Source organism: Lithobates pipiens, unplaced genomic scaffold (assembly GCF_037356315.1).
Source record: "Lithobates pipiens isolate NorthernLeopardFrog02 unplaced genomic scaffold, aLitPip1_a1.2 Scaffold_16, whole genome shotgun sequence".
Taxonomy (NCBI): domain Eukaryota; kingdom Metazoa; phylum Chordata; class Amphibia; order Anura; family Ranidae; genus Lithobates; species Lithobates pipiens.
Genome location: NW_027507748.1, coordinates 50,802,372 through 50,821,882, shown reverse-complemented (window position 1 = coordinate 50,821,882; position 19,511 = coordinate 50,802,372). Strand labels below are relative to the sequence as shown.

At 44.3% G+C, this 19,511-nt stretch overlaps 1 protein-coding gene across 1 annotated transcript in view; it reads right to left on the bottom strand.

Annotated features, from left to right (window-relative positions):
• Nucleotides 1–17,933, bottom strand: part of BACE2 (beta-secretase 2) — an 80,773-nt gene extending 62,840 nt beyond the window's left edge. The window contains exon 1 of the mRNA XM_077479890.1: nt 17,570–17,933. Within this exon, the coding sequence (XP_077336016.1) occupies nt 17,570–17,830 (261 nt within the window). The 5' untranslated portion in view covers nt 17,831–17,933. The remainder of the gene's footprint in view (nt 1–17,569) is intronic.
• Between the last annotated feature and the right edge of the window lie 1,578 nt (nt 17,934–19,511).

Sequence of the window (19,511 nt, the reverse complement as noted above, 5' to 3'; positions counted from 1 at the left end):
CTTCCAGGTTGCCATATTCGAAATTAACAGAAAATTGCATTTTTAATAACATTCCATTACAATATGACTTAAAAAGAAATGGTACAGTAATACCTCAGACTGCGAGTAACGAGGTAAACGAGGAGTTTGCAATAAGAGCAATTTTTTTTTTTTTTTTTTAATCCTGACTCGATTTGCGAATGTTATCTTGCAACATGAGCAGGATTCAAGCCTCTGCCGTGTGCAGTACCGCATTCGGCCAGAGGTTCGGTGGCACCAGTGACACTCTAAGCCGTTTGTAAGCACTTGGAAACAATTCACAAGTGTTTCTGAGCCTTTCCGAGGTGCATCCGAGTATTTCTGAGTCTCTTCGTCGCCCCCCTCCCCCATCTCTGGCCACATGCGGTACTGCATACAATAGAAGGCAATGTGGAACGCATTATCTTCGTTTCCATTGACATCTATGGGGAAACTCGCTTTGATATGCGAGTGCTTTGGATTACAAGCATTCTCCTGGAACGGATCGTGTTCGTAATCCAAGGTTCCACTGTATATATTTATTTATTTTTGCTACAAAAAAGTAGTTACCCTTTAAATAAGTAGAGTGACCTTGTTTGCTTTACTTTAGCCCGATTCCCAGAAGAAATCTGAACCCTTTCGTCACGCTCTCCCAAGAGAAAGGGAGCTCAGGTATAAAAAATGCATCAGCAAAAGATCTAAAAAACACGCCAAAAGATATTACAATAAAAGGAAAAGCCAATGAGAAAAAGGGCCACCCCGGCCCGCTGCAACCCCATCCTCCGCTCTCTGCATATTTGCTGCCACTAGGCAGGTTGGGAAAGCAATGATTTGGCCCCTGGCTGTGTTTTTGGTACAGCTCCCCGCCTTTCATGTGTGCAGGCTGTACCTCCCCGTACAAGAGAACATGTTTACACAAGTAGAGAGATCTGCTCAGCCTCCGATCGCTGGAATCCGGCTCCGTCCCGGCACAAATCTCTTCCACACTGAAAGGCTCCCATGGAATACAATGTATAGAACGGAACTTTAAAGAGAACCTGTCACCAACTTACAAAATGCTGAAAAAATAATTGAAAGCACTATAGGCAAAACTCCCCCCCCCCCCCCCGCCATTTAGGAATAATGGGAGGTTATAACCCCTGTCAGTTTATTTTTTTTCAATTGGTGTCACAAAATGGAAAGGGAGAAGAAACCTCTGCAAATTAAAAAGGCATTCCTTGGGGACCCCCAGATCACCAGTTCTGGTGTCCCCATTGGAAGATTTCCCTTCTATTACTTTTCTGGGAACAACCCAAAATATGGGACTCCTTTCAATGATAATGATAGACAGGACAAATAGAGGGGGGGAATCTCCCTAACGGGGGCACAGACAGCAATGAAAACTGACAGGGGTTCTAATCCCTCGCCACCAAAACTAAGAAAAAAAAAAAGAAAGAAAAAAAAAAGTTTTTCCTTTAGTTATACTTTAAAATACATTTTTCCTTTCCATAAATGTTCCCAGCACAGCCCCTCCCTCCTTGCATGTCATAACCCTCTCCTCTTCTGTGAGAGTCTACTATCTATGCTGACCCAGCTCCTCTACACCTTCCTTCATAACCTTTTAAAAGGATATAAGGATGTAAAGGTTTGGTTTTTAAAAAACAAAAAAAATGTTATACCTCCTCTGTGGAGTTGATTTTCCACAGAGTGGCCCCGATCCTCCTCCTCTCAGGTCACTCAGCGGCACCCCTGGCTCCTCCTCTTCTCGAGTGCCCCATTGGAGAGCCGCTCTCCCTCGGGGCATTTGTGCGGCGCGCTCCCGCGTTCTGCTGCGTCTGTTGACACAGACAGCAGGACTCTGCCCCGCCCCCCCATCATTGGATTTGATTGGTAGCAGAGCTGCTGCTGGCAATCTATCCAATCAGGACCCGAGACACCGGCTGGAGCTGGTGTGCCCGTTCCCGTCGTTGGAAAGACCGGATTTAGGTAAGTTCTCTTGCATCAAAGGAAGTTTTTCACCTTAATGCACAAGGTGAAAAACCTCAAGGGTTTACAACCCCTTTAAGTTGCTGCTGGGAAATAAGTGAAGGGGAATACTACAGAGCCACCAACTCTAAACTGTCAACTTCTAAGCTAAAGGAGCCCTCAAATGTGGCCCCTGATATCACCAAAGGGCCGCACATAATGTTCAATATATGTAATGCTGGAGAGGACGGTCAAAAACTGCGGACCTAATAGAGGAAATGATGGTCAGAGAGTGTGGACAAGATACATCGTTGGGTGGGGACATGCTGCAGAAGACAATATGAACTCGGGAACTGGTTACACGAGGCTGGTAGAGCTCAATACCATTACCCTAAACAACGTTTCCACTACAGACTGCTGAGATCCGAGGACTGCACATCGTATACCAAAGGGCACTAAAGGTTTCCATGGGCTCCTTGAGCTGTGGCTAAATGACCAACCATCTGATGGTGCCCATCATAGATCTCGGTCCATTACCACTTGCAGATTCAGTACCATGACACCAATGCGCTTTAAAGCTGCCTGTAAAGTTGTCATTCTAGCCACCACTATAATGGGGAAATGTAAAAAGCAAGTTCCTAAAGACCCCCAATGGACTAATCTTAGCAGGACGAGACGTGAAAGTGATGTCAACGGTTCCTCTGGGGTAAAAAAGGTTGAGAAAGTCTGCTATAAAGTGGCTGTAAACCCTTACACACCGCTTTTACCTACAAATAAGCCTATATTAAGGCTTACCTGTAGGTACCGTGAATATCTCAAACTTGCACCATTTAGGAGATGTTCACTGTATCAGCATGTGCCGACACACTGAAGCAATGGCTCACTCATGCCGTTTCTTCGGCTGCCATGCTGTTACCGCTGGCTCCCGTACGCATGCGCGGGAATAATGTCATCGTGGCTCTGGCCAATTACAGCACCAAAGCCCCGTGATACACGGAAATAACTCCGGGAGACATATCCCTGGCCACAGCAGTGTGCCTGAGTCGGCTTCAGGAAACAAGCTGCGAGGAGAGGAGGGGGGTTGGTAGAAGTGCTCCGGAGATGAGAGGAACTGTTTGAAAGCTGAGAGAGGTGCCCTTTTCCTGTATCCACCTGTGAACACCCTGGACTGGGGGAATCAGTCATTCGCGTTTTATGGTTCTCTATAATAAAGAACCATACACTTCTGGTAAGCGGCAGTGTTAATTGTGGTGGAGGTGCTCACTACTCACAATATTTTGGATGGTCTGTCATCACCTCGTCATTGTGGAGTCACTATCATTTTTCTTCAATTAAGGACTTTTATATGGACATTTTAAAATTATTTTTATCAAAGGGTTTTCTTTGCTGTCTATAATTTTGTTTGATTCATTTATTCATTTTGTATGTGTATTTCTTATAATATCTACACAAGTTTAATAACCGTTTTTGCGGTCACATGATGAGTTAACTTTCATTCTCAGTGTTTTCATTTTATTATAATTTTTAGCGCAACCCACTCTTTTCTTATTTATTGTTGAATGTAGTATAACATTTGGGTTTGCTGCTTGTCTTTTTATTTTTATTTCACGATTGGACAAGCGCGTTTCTCTCTTTTTTTCTATAAGTATTTCATAATGAGCTAGTATGCTATGCGTACTACAGTGCCTTGCGAAAGTATTCGCCCCCTTGAACTTTTCAACCTTTTGCCACATTTCAGGCTTCAAAACATAAAGATATAAAATTTTAATTTTTTGTGAAGAATCACCAACAAGTGGGACACAATTGTGAAGTGAAACGAAATCCCAAGGAGCACTGTGCAAGCGATCATTTTGAAATGGAAGGAGTATCAGACCACTGCAAATCTACAAAGACCTGGCCGTCCCTCTAAACTTTCAGCTCAGACAAGGAGAAGACTGATCAGAGATGCAGCCAAGAGGCCCATGATCACTCTGGATGAACTGCAGAGAACTACAGCTGAGGTGGGAGAGTCTGTCCATAGGACAACAATCAGTTGTACACTGCACAAATCTGGCCTTTATGGAAGAGTGGCAAGAAGAAAGCCATTTCTCAAAGATATCCATAAAAAGTCTCGTCTAAAGTTTGCCACAAGCCACCTGGGAGACACACCAAACATGTGGAAGAAGGTGCTCTGGTCAGATGAAACCAAAATCAAACTTTTTGCCCACAATGCAAAACGATATGTTTGGCGTAAAAGCAACACAGCTCATCACCCTCAACACACCATCCCCACTGTCACACATGGTGGTGGCAGCATCATGGTTTGGGCCTGCTTTTCTTCAGCAGGGACAGGGAAGATGGTTAAAATTGAGGGGAAGATGGATGCAGCCAAATACAGGACCATTCTGGATGAAAACCTGTTGGAGTCTGCAAAAGACCTGAAACTGGGACGGAGATTTATCTTCCAACAAGACAATGATCCCAAACATACAGCAAAATCTACAAAGGAATGGTTCACAAATAAATGTACCCAGGTGTTAGAATGGCCAAGTCAAAGTCCAGACCTGAATCCAATCGAGAATCTGTGGAAAGAGCTGAAAACTGCTGTTCACAAACACTCTCCATCCAACCTCACTGAGCTCGAGCTGTTTTGCAAGGAAGAATGGGCAAGAATTTCAGTCTCTCGATGTGCAAAACTGATAGAGACATACCCCAAGCGACTTGCAGCTGTAATCGCAGCAAAAGGAGGCTCTACAAAGTATTAACGCAAGGGGGCCGAATAATTTTGCACGCCCCACTTTTCATTTTTTTATTAGTTAAAAAAGTTTCAAAAATCCAATAGATTTCGTTCCACTTCACAATTGTGTCCCACTTGTTGGTGATTCTTCACAAAAAATAAAAATTTTATATCTTTATGTTTGAAGCCTGAAATGTGGCAAAAGGTTGAAAAGTTCAAGGGGGCCGAATACTTTCGCAAGGCACTGTAGCTCATTATGACTTTGTCTTGCAGGTTTCTTTTTTTTTTTCCTTCCTTTTTTTTTTCGTGGGTTTACAACCACTAGTCTAATGACGTTACATCTAGTCTAATAAAGTCAACAGCAGTCTCTGGGCTTTTGGATGTCTACACAGGGAAGGTTTTTACAGGTAAATAACATGCAATAACATGCTAACTCTACATTTAATGGCGTCAGCTTCGGAAAGTTTAACCTCCTTCATGACCAGGCCATTTTTTGCTATTTAGCACTGCACTACTTTAACTGACAATTGCATAGTCGTGCGATGCATATTGTTCAAAATGTATATGATTTTTTTTTTTTCCACACAAATAGAGATTTCTTTTGGTTGTATTTTTTTTTTGTGATATAAATAGAAAAAAAAAAAGACTGAAAATTTTGAACAATCTTTTTTTACTCTGTCAGGGTGGATAAAAAGCAAGGATTAAAAAAAAAAAAAAAATTTTTTGGATTTTTATAAAATGTATTTTAATAAAAATACTTTGAGTAAGAATCTAGACAGTTTTCTACATTTCTATAATATGCATTAATAATTTAGTTTATTGAGCATGAAATGGAGCTTAGTTATGTAGCATGAGGCTGTATATTCTGCAATATTTACATTTTTGGCAAATTCATTCAACGAATCCAATCTCTACAAGCTGAGATAACATGCACTGCATTGATGCATTCACACAATTTCACAGTAACCATTAAAAAAAAAAAAAAAAAAAATCCCAACCTTCAGGAATATTCCTTTATCCCATTGTTTTGCAAAACTATGTACACTACAAACTGTAAGCCCTTGTACACACGGTCGTACATTCCGACGGAAAATGTCCAATTGGACCTCGTTGTCGGATAATCCGACCGTGTGTGGGCGCCATCGGACTTTTTCCGTCGGAATGTCCGACCAACAAAGTTTGAGAGCTGGATATAACATTTTTCCGACAACAAAGTGCCACGCATGCTCAGATCAAATTACGAGACCAAAGCTATTGGCTACTAGCCTGAACGCTGTAATGAATGAACGTCATCACGCTCTGAACGATCAGATTTTCCAACAACTTTGTCCGACCGTGTGTATGCAACACCAGTTTCGGACAAAATCCGTCGGAAAAAGTCAGTCGGATTTTGTTGTCGGAATGTCCAACCGTGTGTACAAGGGCTATGACTGAATCAGTTCTGATATCGCTGTTTTACTAACCTGACAGCTTATTATTCTAAATAGGAAGCCTTCATTTTGTTTGCTAATATTAAAGATTCTAATTACCAGCAAGAAGGAGTCCTTACATTTAAAGAGCACCTGTCATTTCAGATCCATCGTGGCAGCGCTTGTTAGAGGGGCATCCACTCACCTGCTGCCGCCACGTCCCTCACCAGCTGTCTCATTAAAGTGAATAGGACTGTCGGTGAGTCAACAGTGGGTCAGAGGAGGAGCTGCTGCAGAACAGAGATGACAGTTGCTCTTTAAAAAATATTTTTTAAATCAAGCCCTTTTACTAGTAATTTAAATCAAATCCACCCTGCTTTCTGCTATAAAACATAAAAAAAAAAAAAAAAAAAAAAAAAAAAAAAATTCTTCATAAATTTTGGCCAAAATGTATACTGCTTTGGTAAAACAAAATCCCAATAAGTGTATATTGATTGGTTTGCCTAAACGTTATAGTGTCTGCAAACAATGGTATATACACATTTTCCTTTTTTTAAATACTAGTACTGATGGTGAGCAGCAACATAGTGGGACTGCAATCTGACACTAACTCACAAACTGCCACCGATATCACCAGTGACACTAATACAGTGCTCAGAGCTAATAATATGCACTGTCACTGTATTAATGAACCCTGGCTGGGAAGGGGTTAATATCAGGGGCAGTCAAAGGATTAAATGCGTGCCTAACAATGTTTAATGTGCGTGCTGTTTTCACTAAGCAATGTGCTGTTTTTTACTCCCTGCTTTGAATGGAAAACGGCATATCACTGCTGTCTGTAGAGAGCTCTGTGTTTACCTACACAGGGCTCCCTTCTGCTATTCGCTCAGCTGATCGGTGGGTTTCGGCCATATATCATTGGCCGGGACCTGTTGATCTGCTTGTGATGCAACAAATGGCCGCACAGCCAGGGCAGCAGGCACACACTCGACCAAAAATACAAAATCACATACATGTAGGTGATCTGGCACAGCAGGGCCGCTCTGCCGCAGTATAAGGCAGCCCTGAATTGGTGAATGTCCTTTTAAATAGTTGACTTGGGCCAAAACATTTTTTCATTTTGGATAGAGTCAGAGAAGGTTATAACCCAGGTCTTTTTTTTTTTTTACCATCTGAGTCCCATTGGGCAGACTTCCCGTCACTTCCTGTACCATAACCAAAACAGGAAGTGAGAGCAAAGCTCTCCAAAGTGAGGAAATCCCTGGTTGTCCCCCCCATTGGGAGCCTAGAAGTTCCTCTAGGACTCCATTCAGGAAAAAGTCCAAAAAGGTGATCTGCATTAGGGTCTTAAAAGTGGTTCTAAAGCCTAAAGTTTTAAGTATTCCTTGGGTCTTTGCCACAAAAACTGCATTCACTGCTAGCAATTTGAGAAGATTTTTTTCTTGCCACTGCGGAAAAAAAAATGTATGTGATCCCTCCAACCATTGGAAAATAGAGCGAATATTCCAAAATGGGAAATTTACAAGTGAAATTCTACTGGTGTGTGGTAAACCCATAAATCCTCCCCCACCCCCTCCCTAGTGGTTCACCTTTGTTCTTTAAATCAGGCTTTTTGGAGGCCCTGGGCTATAGGCTGCAGGTTAGTCCAGATCTGATTAGAGCTGTGAAAATCCTTTAAATCTGGCTCATTATTTTTAGATCAAACAAAAGCCACAAAAGGCCGGCAACACCTTAACACAGCGTGACCGAGCTTATCACCTGAGATAATAAATCCCCCCTACTGTGCCAATACTTGTGCCAGGAACCATCATGTCAGACAAATGAAGATGTAAGCTGGGCACAGGATGGAAATTCGTCTGGTTCAGCAGGGATGGACCAAATTTTGATCCCTCTATGGCCATTCCTTCTAGAAGATATCCTAATAATCAACTTCTCTTGAATGCAAAACTTAAAATTCTATTAGCAGCTGCAGTGCTGCTAATCAGTGTATTCTGACAGCAGAGTCCTGCTGTCAAAATACATCCACATCACTTGTGTGCATGAAGGGATCCTTTTTTTTCCCAAAAAACACCATATATGGCCAGCCTAAAGCAGCCCATACATTTTTTTTTTTTTTTTTTTTTTTTTAGAAATAAAATAAGAAAAACAAAAAGGGTGAGAGGGAGGACCCAATTTCCACAGCCACACACTCGATGTGGACAGGGGAATCACTCCCGTGAGGTTATTGTATTCTGACAGTGTGGAGGCATCCCCATCATTATACACTTGAAGACAAGGCATTTTCTGGCACTTTGTGTTTATGTGATCAGTTTTGTTTTTTTGCTAGAAAATTACTTAGAAACCCCAAACACACACACACACACACACACACACACACACTTTAACCACTTGAGGACCGCCGTATTGCCATTGTACGTCAGCACAATGGCACAGGCAGGCATAATCACGTACATCTACGTGATTGCCTTCCAGCGGGTGGGGGGTCCGATCGGACCCCCTCCCGCTGGTTACGGCGGTCCGATTCGGTCCAGGAGCGCTCCGTGATGAGGGGATGGCCGTTGGTTTTCGGCCACCCCCTCTGGATCGCTCCTGGCCAATGAGAAGCTTCCTCCCCTGTGTATTGTTTACACAGGAAGGAGGAAGTGATGTCATTCTCCTCGGGGCGGTCTTTTTGACCGGACTACGAGGAGAACAGTAAAAGTAAGTGTGCACCAACACTACACTGACATGTAGGTACACACAGGCACACAAACCCCCCCCCGATCCCCCCCCCGATCGCCCCCCGATCCCCCCCCAGTCACAGTGTCACTGATTGCATTGATCATTTCTTTACTGATCAATGCATTCAGTGTCAGTTGTGACAGTAAAAACTGTCAGGACAGTTAGTGTTAGGTCCAGGGTAGCCCCCTATCACCCCCCAATAAAGATTTAACCCCCTGATTGCCCCTAGAGTTAACCCTTTCACCCCCTTTTGCCAGTGTCACTAAGCGATCATTTTTCTGATCGCTGCATGTGTCGCTAGGTAGCTAGTTATTTTTTTAGGTTCACCGCCAGGTTTTTATATCGCTAGGTACCCCGATATACTACCCAATAATGTTTTTAACCCCCTGATTGCCGCTAGTTAACCCTTTCACCCCCTTTTGCCAGTGTCACTAAGCGATCGTTTTTCTGATCGCTGCATTAGTGTCGCTACAGTCGCTAGGTAGCTAGTTATTTTTTTAGGTTCACCGCCAGGTTTTTATAGCGCTAGGTACCCCGATATACTACCCAATAATGGTTTTAACCCCCTGATTTCCGCTAGTTAACCCTTTCACCCCCTTTTGCCAGTGTCACTAAGCGATAATTTTTCTGAACGCTGCATCAGTGTCGCTAGGTAGCTAGTTATTTTTTTAGGTTCACCGCCAGGTTTTTATAGCGCTAGGTACCCCGATATACTACCCAATAATGGTTTTAACCCCCTGATTGCTGCTAGTTAACCCTTTCACCCCCTTTCACCAGCGATCACAGTATAAGTGTCACTGGTGACGCTGGTTAGCCAGTTAGTTATTTAGGTTCCCCGTCAGGTTTTTATATAGCGCCAGGGACCCCCATATACTACCTAATAAAAATTTGAACCACCTGATTGCCCCTAGTTAACCCTTTCACCACTGATCACCGTATAAGTGTTACGGGTGACTCTGGTTAGTTTGTTTTTTATAGCATTTTATATTCAAATCCGGAAGGCAGTGCTTGGTTTTCGGGGTCCCGTACGTGGCTAGGCTCCCAAAAAGTCCCCCACATGTGGTATCCCCGTACTCGGGAGAAGCAGCAGAATTTATTTTGGGGTGTAATTTGACTTCTGCCCATAGCATGTGTGAGCAATATATCATTTAGTGACAACTTTGTGCAAAAAAAAAAAAGTTTGTAATATTCCCGCAACTTTTGGCAAAATATAAAATATTCCATGGACTCAACATGCCTCTCAGTAAATAGCTTGGGGTGTCTACTTTCCAAAATGGGGTCATTTTGGGGGGTTTTGTGCTATTTTGGCATTTTATGGCCTTCGAAACTGTGATAGGTAGTGAGGAGTTAAATCAAAAATTTGCACCCTTAGAAATCCTGAAGGTGGTGATTGGTTTTCGGGGTGCCGTGCGCGACTAGACTCCCAAAAAGTCCCACACATGTGGTATCCCCGTACTCGGGAGAAGCAGCAGAATGTATTTTGGGGTGCAATTCCACATATAACCATGGCATGTGTGAGCAATATATCATTTAGTGACAACTTTTTGTAAAAAAATATTTTTTATTTTTTTTTGTCATTATTCAATCCCTTAGGACAAAAAAAATAAATATTCAATGGGCTCAACATACCCATCAGCAATTTCCTTGGGGTGTCTACTTTCCAAAATGGGGTCATTTGGGGGGGATTTGTACTGCCCTGCCATTTTAGCACCTCAAGAAATGAGATCGGCAGTCATAAATTAAAAGCTGTGTAAATTCCAGAAAATGTACTCTAGTTTGTAGACGCTATAACTTTTGCGCAAACCAAAAAATATTCGCTTATTGACATTTTTTTTACTAAAGACATGTGGCTGAATAAATTTTGCCCTCAATGTATGACTAAAATTTAGTTTATTCGATTTTTCTTATAACAAAAAGAAGAAAATATCTTTTTTTTTCAAAATTTTCGCTCTTTTTCCATTTATATCGCAAAAAAAAAAAATCGCAGAGGCAATCAAATACCATCAAAAGAAAGCTCTATTTGTGGGAAGAAAAGGACGCAAATTTCGTTTGGGTGCAATATTGCATGACCGCGCAATTACCAGTTAAAGCAGCGCAGTGCGAAATTGCAAAAAGACCTCTGGTCCTTAAGGTATTTATTGGTCCGAGGCTGAAGTGGTTAAAGCAGAGACCCTAGAGAATAAAATTGTTGTGTTTTTGCAAATTTTTTTTGTGTAGCGGCTTTTCAAATGCAATGTTTGGGGAAAAAGAACACTTTTTAAAATTTTAATGCAAAAAAAAAATAAAAAACAAAAACCACAATACATAACCCAATTTTTGGCAAAATATAAGAGAAGATGATGTCACGCAGAGTAAATAGATACCAAACATATCGCGCTTCAAAATTGTGCACACCCACGCAACAGGGACAAACAACGGCAATTTTACTATCCATAGACAATGCTTTAAAAGCCTTTACAGGTTACCATTTTAGATTTACAGAGGATGTCTGGTGCTAAAAATGACTGCCTATGATCCAATGTTCGTGGCGACAAGGAATGTAAACATACTATGTCTATAAGCCTCTAAATCCTTCCTTTGCATTCAAAAGCCAAGATCTGCATTTTTTAATACTTTGGATTTTCCAAAAAAATTGCGCCGTTGACATCCAGGTTAACTAAAGGTGATGTCAGGTCAGCACTTCCAGGTTACCATAGCACAGACCCAATCAAAGCCGATTGCGGCTGTTTATGGATCTCCATAGCGGGCGGTTGTGCCAGCTAGTAGCTCGGGTCACCCGGTGGGACAGGAGAGCCATGGGAGAGGAGGGCTCGTGAACCACTGATTGCTATTACAAGAGAGCCGACCGCAAAACAAAATAAAAAACACACACGGTACTGGGGTTCATCCAGGTACAACCACATGAAGTCAAATGACATACCAGGTACGCGATTTTGTGGCAAGTGGTTAACATACACTGATCAGTGCTGCAGGCTATAGCTGACAGCACTGATCAATTTGGAAAAGACCAGCCTGCCCATACATGTATCAAAATTCAACCGGTTCCTACTGAACCAGCCAAAATTTTGATCCATGTATGACCAGCTTTATTCTGTAATTTTTGGATTGAGTGAGAAAGTTAGAAAGTTTTAAATGCTGTTACAGCTTAACATTTCTTAGATATAAAGGCTGCTTTTCGTTTTCTTTTTTAAACTTTCTTTCATTTTCACCTGGCAAACCTTCCAGTAAGGGCCGGTTCACACAGCAGGCGAGGCGACTCCGACTTGCCTCGCCGCGACCTGCCACGGCCTCAGCGGCGACTTGCAGATGACTTCTGTATAGAAGTCAATGCAAGTCGCCCCGAGGTCGCCCGAAAGTAGTACAGGAACCTTTTTTCTGAGTCGGAGCGACTCGAGTCGCTCCTCTCAGAACGGTTCCATTGTACAGAACGGGGGCGACTTGCGAGAGCGAGGCGAGGCGAGTCGTGTCGCCTCGCATCGCCCGCTGTGTGAACCGGCTCTTAGTCCTTTGTTCTTTTGGGGAAAAAAAAACAAACAAACAATCTGTTCGGCTGAATTTATCAGTTACAAAGATGAAACAAACCATTTACCACTAACAGGGGTGCTCACAATGATCAGCTTTGATGATCACCTTTATGCCAAAGGGAAACTGCTGTAACTGCTTATGAAGTGTGAGCTGGAGCTTGGCTTCAATCTGTTAGTGTATATAAATCTGCTAGTACATCTAACACTTCCCTCCCTGCAGACTGACAATGCTGCTGTCCAAATTTGACCCCTGTGCTCCTTCCTCCAGAGTGGGGGGCACTCTAATATAGGAGTTGTGATACTGGTCAGATCACCAGGTTAAAAAAAAAAAAAAACACACAAACAAATGCAGCCACCACATTTAATGATTGGTAAGCTGCAATTTATTACATTTGGTTTGGTAAGCCCACCGCCCACATCTGAAAGTACAGGAGGTATTTTTTCAAATCGGTGCAGCACCACAAAGTCGGTGATGCGCCAATTTGAACAGTGCAACTGCCGGCAATAGACTGCGCCTTGTCATGCGATGTGACCTGTCACATCACATGACAAGTCGCTCCAATTTGAACGGGGGGCTAATACCGCTTTAAGCCTGTAGGACAAGAATTAAAAAAGGGAGATCCCCTCAATAGTAAACAGACAACAATCTATCCATCTATGCATTTAAAGCGGAGCTCCAGCTAAAAAAAATAAATAAATAAATAAATAAATAAAAAGTCAGCAGCTACAAATACTGCAGCTGCTGACTTTTAATAGTCGGACACTTACCTGTCCAGAGACCACCAGCGATGTGGGGGAATGAAGCCCCACTCATCTCCCCCTCCTCTTTGCAGCGCGGGCATTGTCACTGTAGGTGCCTGGCTGTGGCACTGCAAATGCGCGAGCCGCATTGCAATTGGCCGGGCAATCATCTGGGACCTGTGACGTGACACAGATGATTGCCGAGAGGAGGGGGCGGGGAGGCGCTGATCTCCCTTTCGGTGCCATGGTGCCTCGGGAGGAAGTGGGAGCTGGAGGGTATTTTCTCCCCCCCCCTCCCCCAAAAAAAAAGTGCCATGAAAAATGTGGCACGTCGGGGGAGGGGGTCGCCCTCTCTTAGGCCCCATTCACACCTGAGCACAGCGTTTTCAGGACAAAAATTGTATGATTTTACAGCGATTTTGCGGCTTTTTTAATGCGTTTTGCCATGATTTTGTGCAGGGCAAAAGGTCACCAATGTAAAAAGAAGAGAAACACCCAAATGTGCCCGATTCCAGCGACAAAAAAGGGTTCAGAACTTGTTTGAGCTTCAGGTGACTTGGAGAGGAGATGTGAACCATCTCCATGGAGAATAAATAGATCCTCTCCCCCCCCCCCCCCGGCGTTTTGTAGCGTCAGGCTTCAAGCTACAAAATGCTCAGGTGTGAATGGGGCCTAAAAGCGGAAGTTCAATTTTTTGGGTGGAAATCCGCTTTAACCAGTTGAGACCCGCGCTATAGCCGAATGACAGCTACAGCGCGGATCTCCTTTGCCGGGACTACGTCTATTGACGTCGTCCCGTGCACGAGCGGCCTGCGCGCCCTGTGATCGGCGAGTCTATGAGACTCGCCTGATCACCGATCCGAGCAAGGGGTCGATCCCGACCCCTTATCACGTGATCAGCTGTCAGCCAATGACAGCTGATCATGTGATATAACGGAGCCGGTAATCGGCTTTTATTCCTCCTCGCGCTGACAGCGCAATGAGAAAAAAAAAGAGCCGATCACCGGCGGCCGTGATCGGGACATCAGTCCCGATCACGGCCAGCCCTGCCAGTGCCCACCTGCCCCCTGCTTTGCCACATCAATAAAAAAAATGTGTCCCCCCCCTGTCAGTGCCACCCAGCAGTGCCCACAGTGCCACCCAGCAGTGCCCACAATCTGCCTCAACAAAGGTGCTGCACCCCAGTGCCACATATCCGTGCCCAGTAGTGCCGCCCATCAGTGCCACCTATCAGAGCCACCTATCAGTGCCCATCAGTCCCATCTATCAGTGGTACCTATCAGTGCCCCTTAGTGCCACCCATCCGTGCCACCCATCCGTGCCATCTTATCTGTGCCCATCGTTGCCCATCAGTGCCACCTTATCGGTGCCGCCTTATCTGTGCCTATTAGTGCCGTCTTAACTATGCCTATCAGTGCCCACAAGTGCAGCCTATCAGTGCCGCCTCATCAGCGCACTTCAATGAAGGAGAAAAATGACCTGTTTTCAAAATGTTATAACAAACTATTAAACATGATTTTTTATTTATTTGCATCTTTTTTTGTTTGTTTAGCAAAAAATAAAACTCCTAGCTGTAATTAAATACCACCAAAAGAAAGCTCTATTTGTGGGAAAAAAATGATAAAAATTTCATTTGGGTACCGCGTCTTTCAAAGTGCATCAGCGCTAAAAGCTGAAAATTGGTCTGGGACTGAGGGGGGTTTAAGTGCCCAGTAAGCAAGTGGTTAAAGGTTTTAACCATTTCCTATTCTATCCAAGTGACACAAGACTGTAGTTCTAAACAGGGGCACATATGAACTCTGGAGAGACTCTGTGGGTACAAGGAGCACCCACATATCTGGTTTAGGCAGCACATCTGGGGCAGGATTTGTGGAGCAAAAATAGACAAGAAATCTTTAATGGAATTATTTAAAATAAAATAACCAAATTTCTAATGGTTATGATTAAACAACCAAAAAAAAAAAAAAGAGTGTTTCTTTGTAACCAACGCAGCACCTGACACATTATAGAGAGCACCCCAAAAATCTCATCTAAGGGATGCACAGACCATGCATGGACCCTACACACCCCAAAAAAAGGACGCACAGGCCCCCCTTATATTGTACTCCCAGACCCCATGAATACAGTGTATATACAAGTATGGAGGGGAAGAGGCAATCTCCCCCCAGTACAGTGACCCCCCCGAGGGAAATAAAGACTGGCATGTGACCCCCCCCCCCCCCCCCCCCCAGATCTGATTCTCAACTAGGTCCCAGGGAGGAGCTTGGATGGTTTCAGGCACTCTTCTGCTTGTTATAGTAATGGGAGTATAAACAATATATTATTATTAGCGTTATTGTTAATTTTTAAGTAAAAACAAAGTTTAGTTTATAAACATTCCCAGATAATCAGGAATCACCAACAACAAATACATCCACATCATGGAAAGATCACACTTCCCCTACATCGACTCCAATAGAAGGGGGGGGGTTACTGTCCCTACTACACCAGGGGTCTCCAAACTGCGGCTCAGGGGCCGGATGTGGCCCTTTGCTTGCCTTTATCTGGCCCTAGGAATAGTATTCCACCCACTGATACAAGACACTATTCTGCCATGTGACACCAAAAAAATGGGGCACCCCACCCAAATAACAAATGTGGCGATTTTGTATTCCCACTGCTGCCAAGAAAATGTACACTCCTGCTGGCCACAATCCGGCCCTCCTAAAGTCTGAAGGACAATAAACTGGCCTTTTGTTTATAAAGTTTGGAGACCCCTGCTCTACACGTAAACCGGAGGGGATGATTTTAAAGCGGAGTTCCCCCGTACAAATACTGCAGCTGCTGACTTTTAGAATATGGACACTCACCTGTCCAGGGCACCCAAAGCTGATCTATCCCTCGGCTGCCGCCACCATCCTCGGTAAGGGTATCAGGAAATGAAGCCTTGCAGCTTCACTTCCTGGTTCCCTACTGCGCATGCGTGATCGCTCTGAGCTATCCCACTGGTCCCTGCTGTTTTCTGGGACCCACATCTCTCCCAGAATACAGCAGGGCAATGGAAAGTGGCGTAGATACCCTTGGGTATCTATGCCCAGAAGTGGGAGCAAAATACCTGTATCATCCCCGCCCCCCGAAAGGTGCCAAATGTGACAACGGAGGGGGGAGGAACCGGAAAAGCTGAAGTTCCATTTTTAGGTGGAACTCCGCTTTAAATCACACTGGTAAGCCCTGCCTCTCTAACAAACTTGGGGGGGGGGGGGGGGGATTTTACTGCCCCTAAAAGAATCCCAGCACAGGGTAGGGGGTGGGGATCAGGGGAGATTTAACAGCCACTAGAAATATCCCAGTGGGGTGGAGATGTCAAACTTACTGCCCCCACAACTACCCCAGTGGAAACAGAGATTGGACTGCCCCATTAATAACCCAATGGTTGGGGGGAGAGAGAGAGAGAAATTGCATTACTCCTACAACTACCCCAGAGGAAATATAAATCACACTGCCCCATACCTATCCCAGTGGGTGGGGAGAGCAGGCAGATTACACTACTCCTACAACTGGCTCAGTTTGGGGGGGGGGTGTTCACTGCCCCCACAATTACCCCAGTGGAATAAGGGGAACCCTAAACATACCCCGGAGATTGCATTTCCTGATAACTAAACCAATGGACTGGGGTGATGGGTGGGGGCTGATTGCACTACTCCTACAACTGCCCTAGTGGGAGGGGAGATGGCCCTGCAATATAACTAAACCAAAGGGCTGGGGGGCAGATTGCACTGCTCCTACAAATACCCCAGAGGAAGAAGAGATTGCACAGCCCTATTATTAAATGCAGGGGGTAGGGAAATTGCACTACGCCTAAAACTGCCCCAGTGGAAACAGATTGCACTGCCCCAAATCTAACACCGGGGTGGTGGGGGTATTGCACAACTCCCCCAATAGAAGCAGAGATTGCATTGCCCCATATCTAATGCAGTGGTGGTGGGGAAGTTGGATTACTCCTACAACTGCCCAGTGGAAGCGGAGATTGAATTGCCCCATATCTAATGTAGTGGTGGTAGGGGTATTGCACAACTCCCCCAATAGAAGCGGAGATTGAATTGCCCCATATCTAACAACGTGGTGGGGGGGGGGGGGTATTACACAACTCCGCCAATGGAAGCAGAGATTGCATTGCCCTATATCTAATGTAGTGGTGGTGGGGGTATTGCGCAACTCCCCCAATAGAAGCGGAGATTGAATTGCCTCATATCTAATGTAGTGGTGGTGAGGAAATTGCACTACTCCTACAACTGCCCAGTGGAAGTGGAGATTGCATTGCCCCATATCTAACCCAATAGGGGAGAATTGCACAACTCCTACAACCACCCCAGTGCATGGAGAGCTTGTACTGCCCCATAGTGGGGGGGGGGGGGGGAGTTTGCACAACTCCCACAAATGCCACAGTGATGGTAGATTTTGTTGTCCAGGCCCACTGACAATCCTCTGGGGGGTTTGAGAAGCCCTGGGTGCCCCCCATGCCCTGTGGGGTGACTTACTGTCTGTGGTGGGGTCCCGATCATCATCTCCAGGTAGTACCCCCTGCCAGAGTCTCCCTCCAGGTTGTTGACCATGGTCATGAAGTTGATGTTGCCGCTGGGGTCGGAGGCCAGGGCCAGTCCCATGATGTCCTTGGCAGTGGTGGTGGAGACAGGCTGGGGCTGGCTGACCAGGGCAGGGGAGATCCGGAGAGGGAAGGAGAACTTGGTCCGGGCCCCTCCCAGCACTGCCAGTAGTAGAAGCAGCAGAGCCCCCCTCATTGTCCTCCGTCCTCTATATACTCTGCATGACTGCCCGGTACACCGTGCCCGGAGATCGCCTCTCTGCCCCCCGGGATACAACAACGGATATGGCGGGGAGGAGTCTGCAACAAACTTCTACAACTTGTCACAAAGTTACCAAAGCCTGGGATCAACTCAGAGAGGTGCGTGTGCGCCCCCTCATGGGGGATTAGGTGTACTGCACAGCAGGCGGATTAGTATGATTCTTGTTTATCAGGGAAATCTTGTATTTATTTTATTGCACGTAAAGTCAGCATTTTTTTTTTTGCAAGAAAATTACTTTAAACCCAAGAAACAATTATTATTATTTTTTTTAAAGTAGAGGCCCTAGAGAATAAAATAGCGGCAGTTGCAATTTTTTTTAAGATGTACAGTATTTGAACAACTGTTTATCGAACGCATATTTTCAGGAAAAAATGCAATAAAAAATGACACAATATAATATTGATTTTTTTTTTTATTTATTTATTCATTTAGTTTTGTTTTTAGTAAAATATCCACTTAAGCTCTGGAAGATTAACCCTCATTCCTGACCAGGCCATTTTTTGCCACACAGCACTGCATTCATTTAAGACCCCTTTCACTAGGCGTCCATAGAGGGTGCAGGAGCGCCGCCCCCTCTCTCCTGCACCACTCTATCACCAATAGATGGATTCATGCATTGCATGAATCTATCTTTTGTCGCCTCTATTCAAGTGTCGTCCATCGGGCATCTGAATTACAGCGGCAGAGTTTCTTTGGAAGCGCCTGATTAGAGCTGTCGACTCTAATAGGCATCCTGATTAGTACTATCGATACCATAAACAAAAAAAGTAGACAATTTTGAAAAAAAAAAATGATATTTTTTACTTTCTGCTATAAAACTTACCCAATAAAAAAATTAAATTTCTTCATACATTTAGGACAATATGTATTCTGCTACATATTTTTGTTAAAAAATCCCAATAAGCGTATATTGATAGGTTTGTGCAAAAGTTATAGCGTCTACAAATTATGGTATATTTTTTAATTTTTTTTTTTTTTTTTTTTTTACTGGTAATGGCAGTGATCAGAGACTTATAGCAGCAGGACTGCAATATTGTGGCGGACAAATCGGACACTAACTGACACTTTGCGGGAACCAGTGACACTAAGATAAGCAAAGGTTCCCCAAAGGCAAGATAAGCAAAGGTTCCCCACTGGAGGGTGTCCTCTATATAGGGGTGGGGGAGGGGGAATAAGGAGGGCATGGTTTTCAGTAAGCTAGAAGACACACAGTTTTTATTAAATAAAGGAGCCATTTTGACTTAGATTGGAGAAGCTGAATGTAAATGTAGCCCCCTTGTCCTAAACAGGGCTGCTAGTAAATTTAGCTGTGCTAGGTGATAGCTAGCCTGGCTAATTTGTAGTCTTTTGATCAAATGGGTTTCTCCTAAGCCTGATATTAACTGTGATTTCTCCCTTTTGTCAATAGGTGGCACTGTTATCTTTGGCATCAGTTTGATGAATTGTAGTGGATACAGGTTATGAGTGTATATACTTATCTCAGCCAATCAGCAGGAGGATGCTGGAAAGTATTTATTCTGAGAAGGTCAGGTGATCAGGGGTTCTTTCCACCCAGGCTGCGACCTGGATGGGCGTGTGTGGAGCAGCAGCAGAGTTGTAGGCCTGAGGCCTGCCA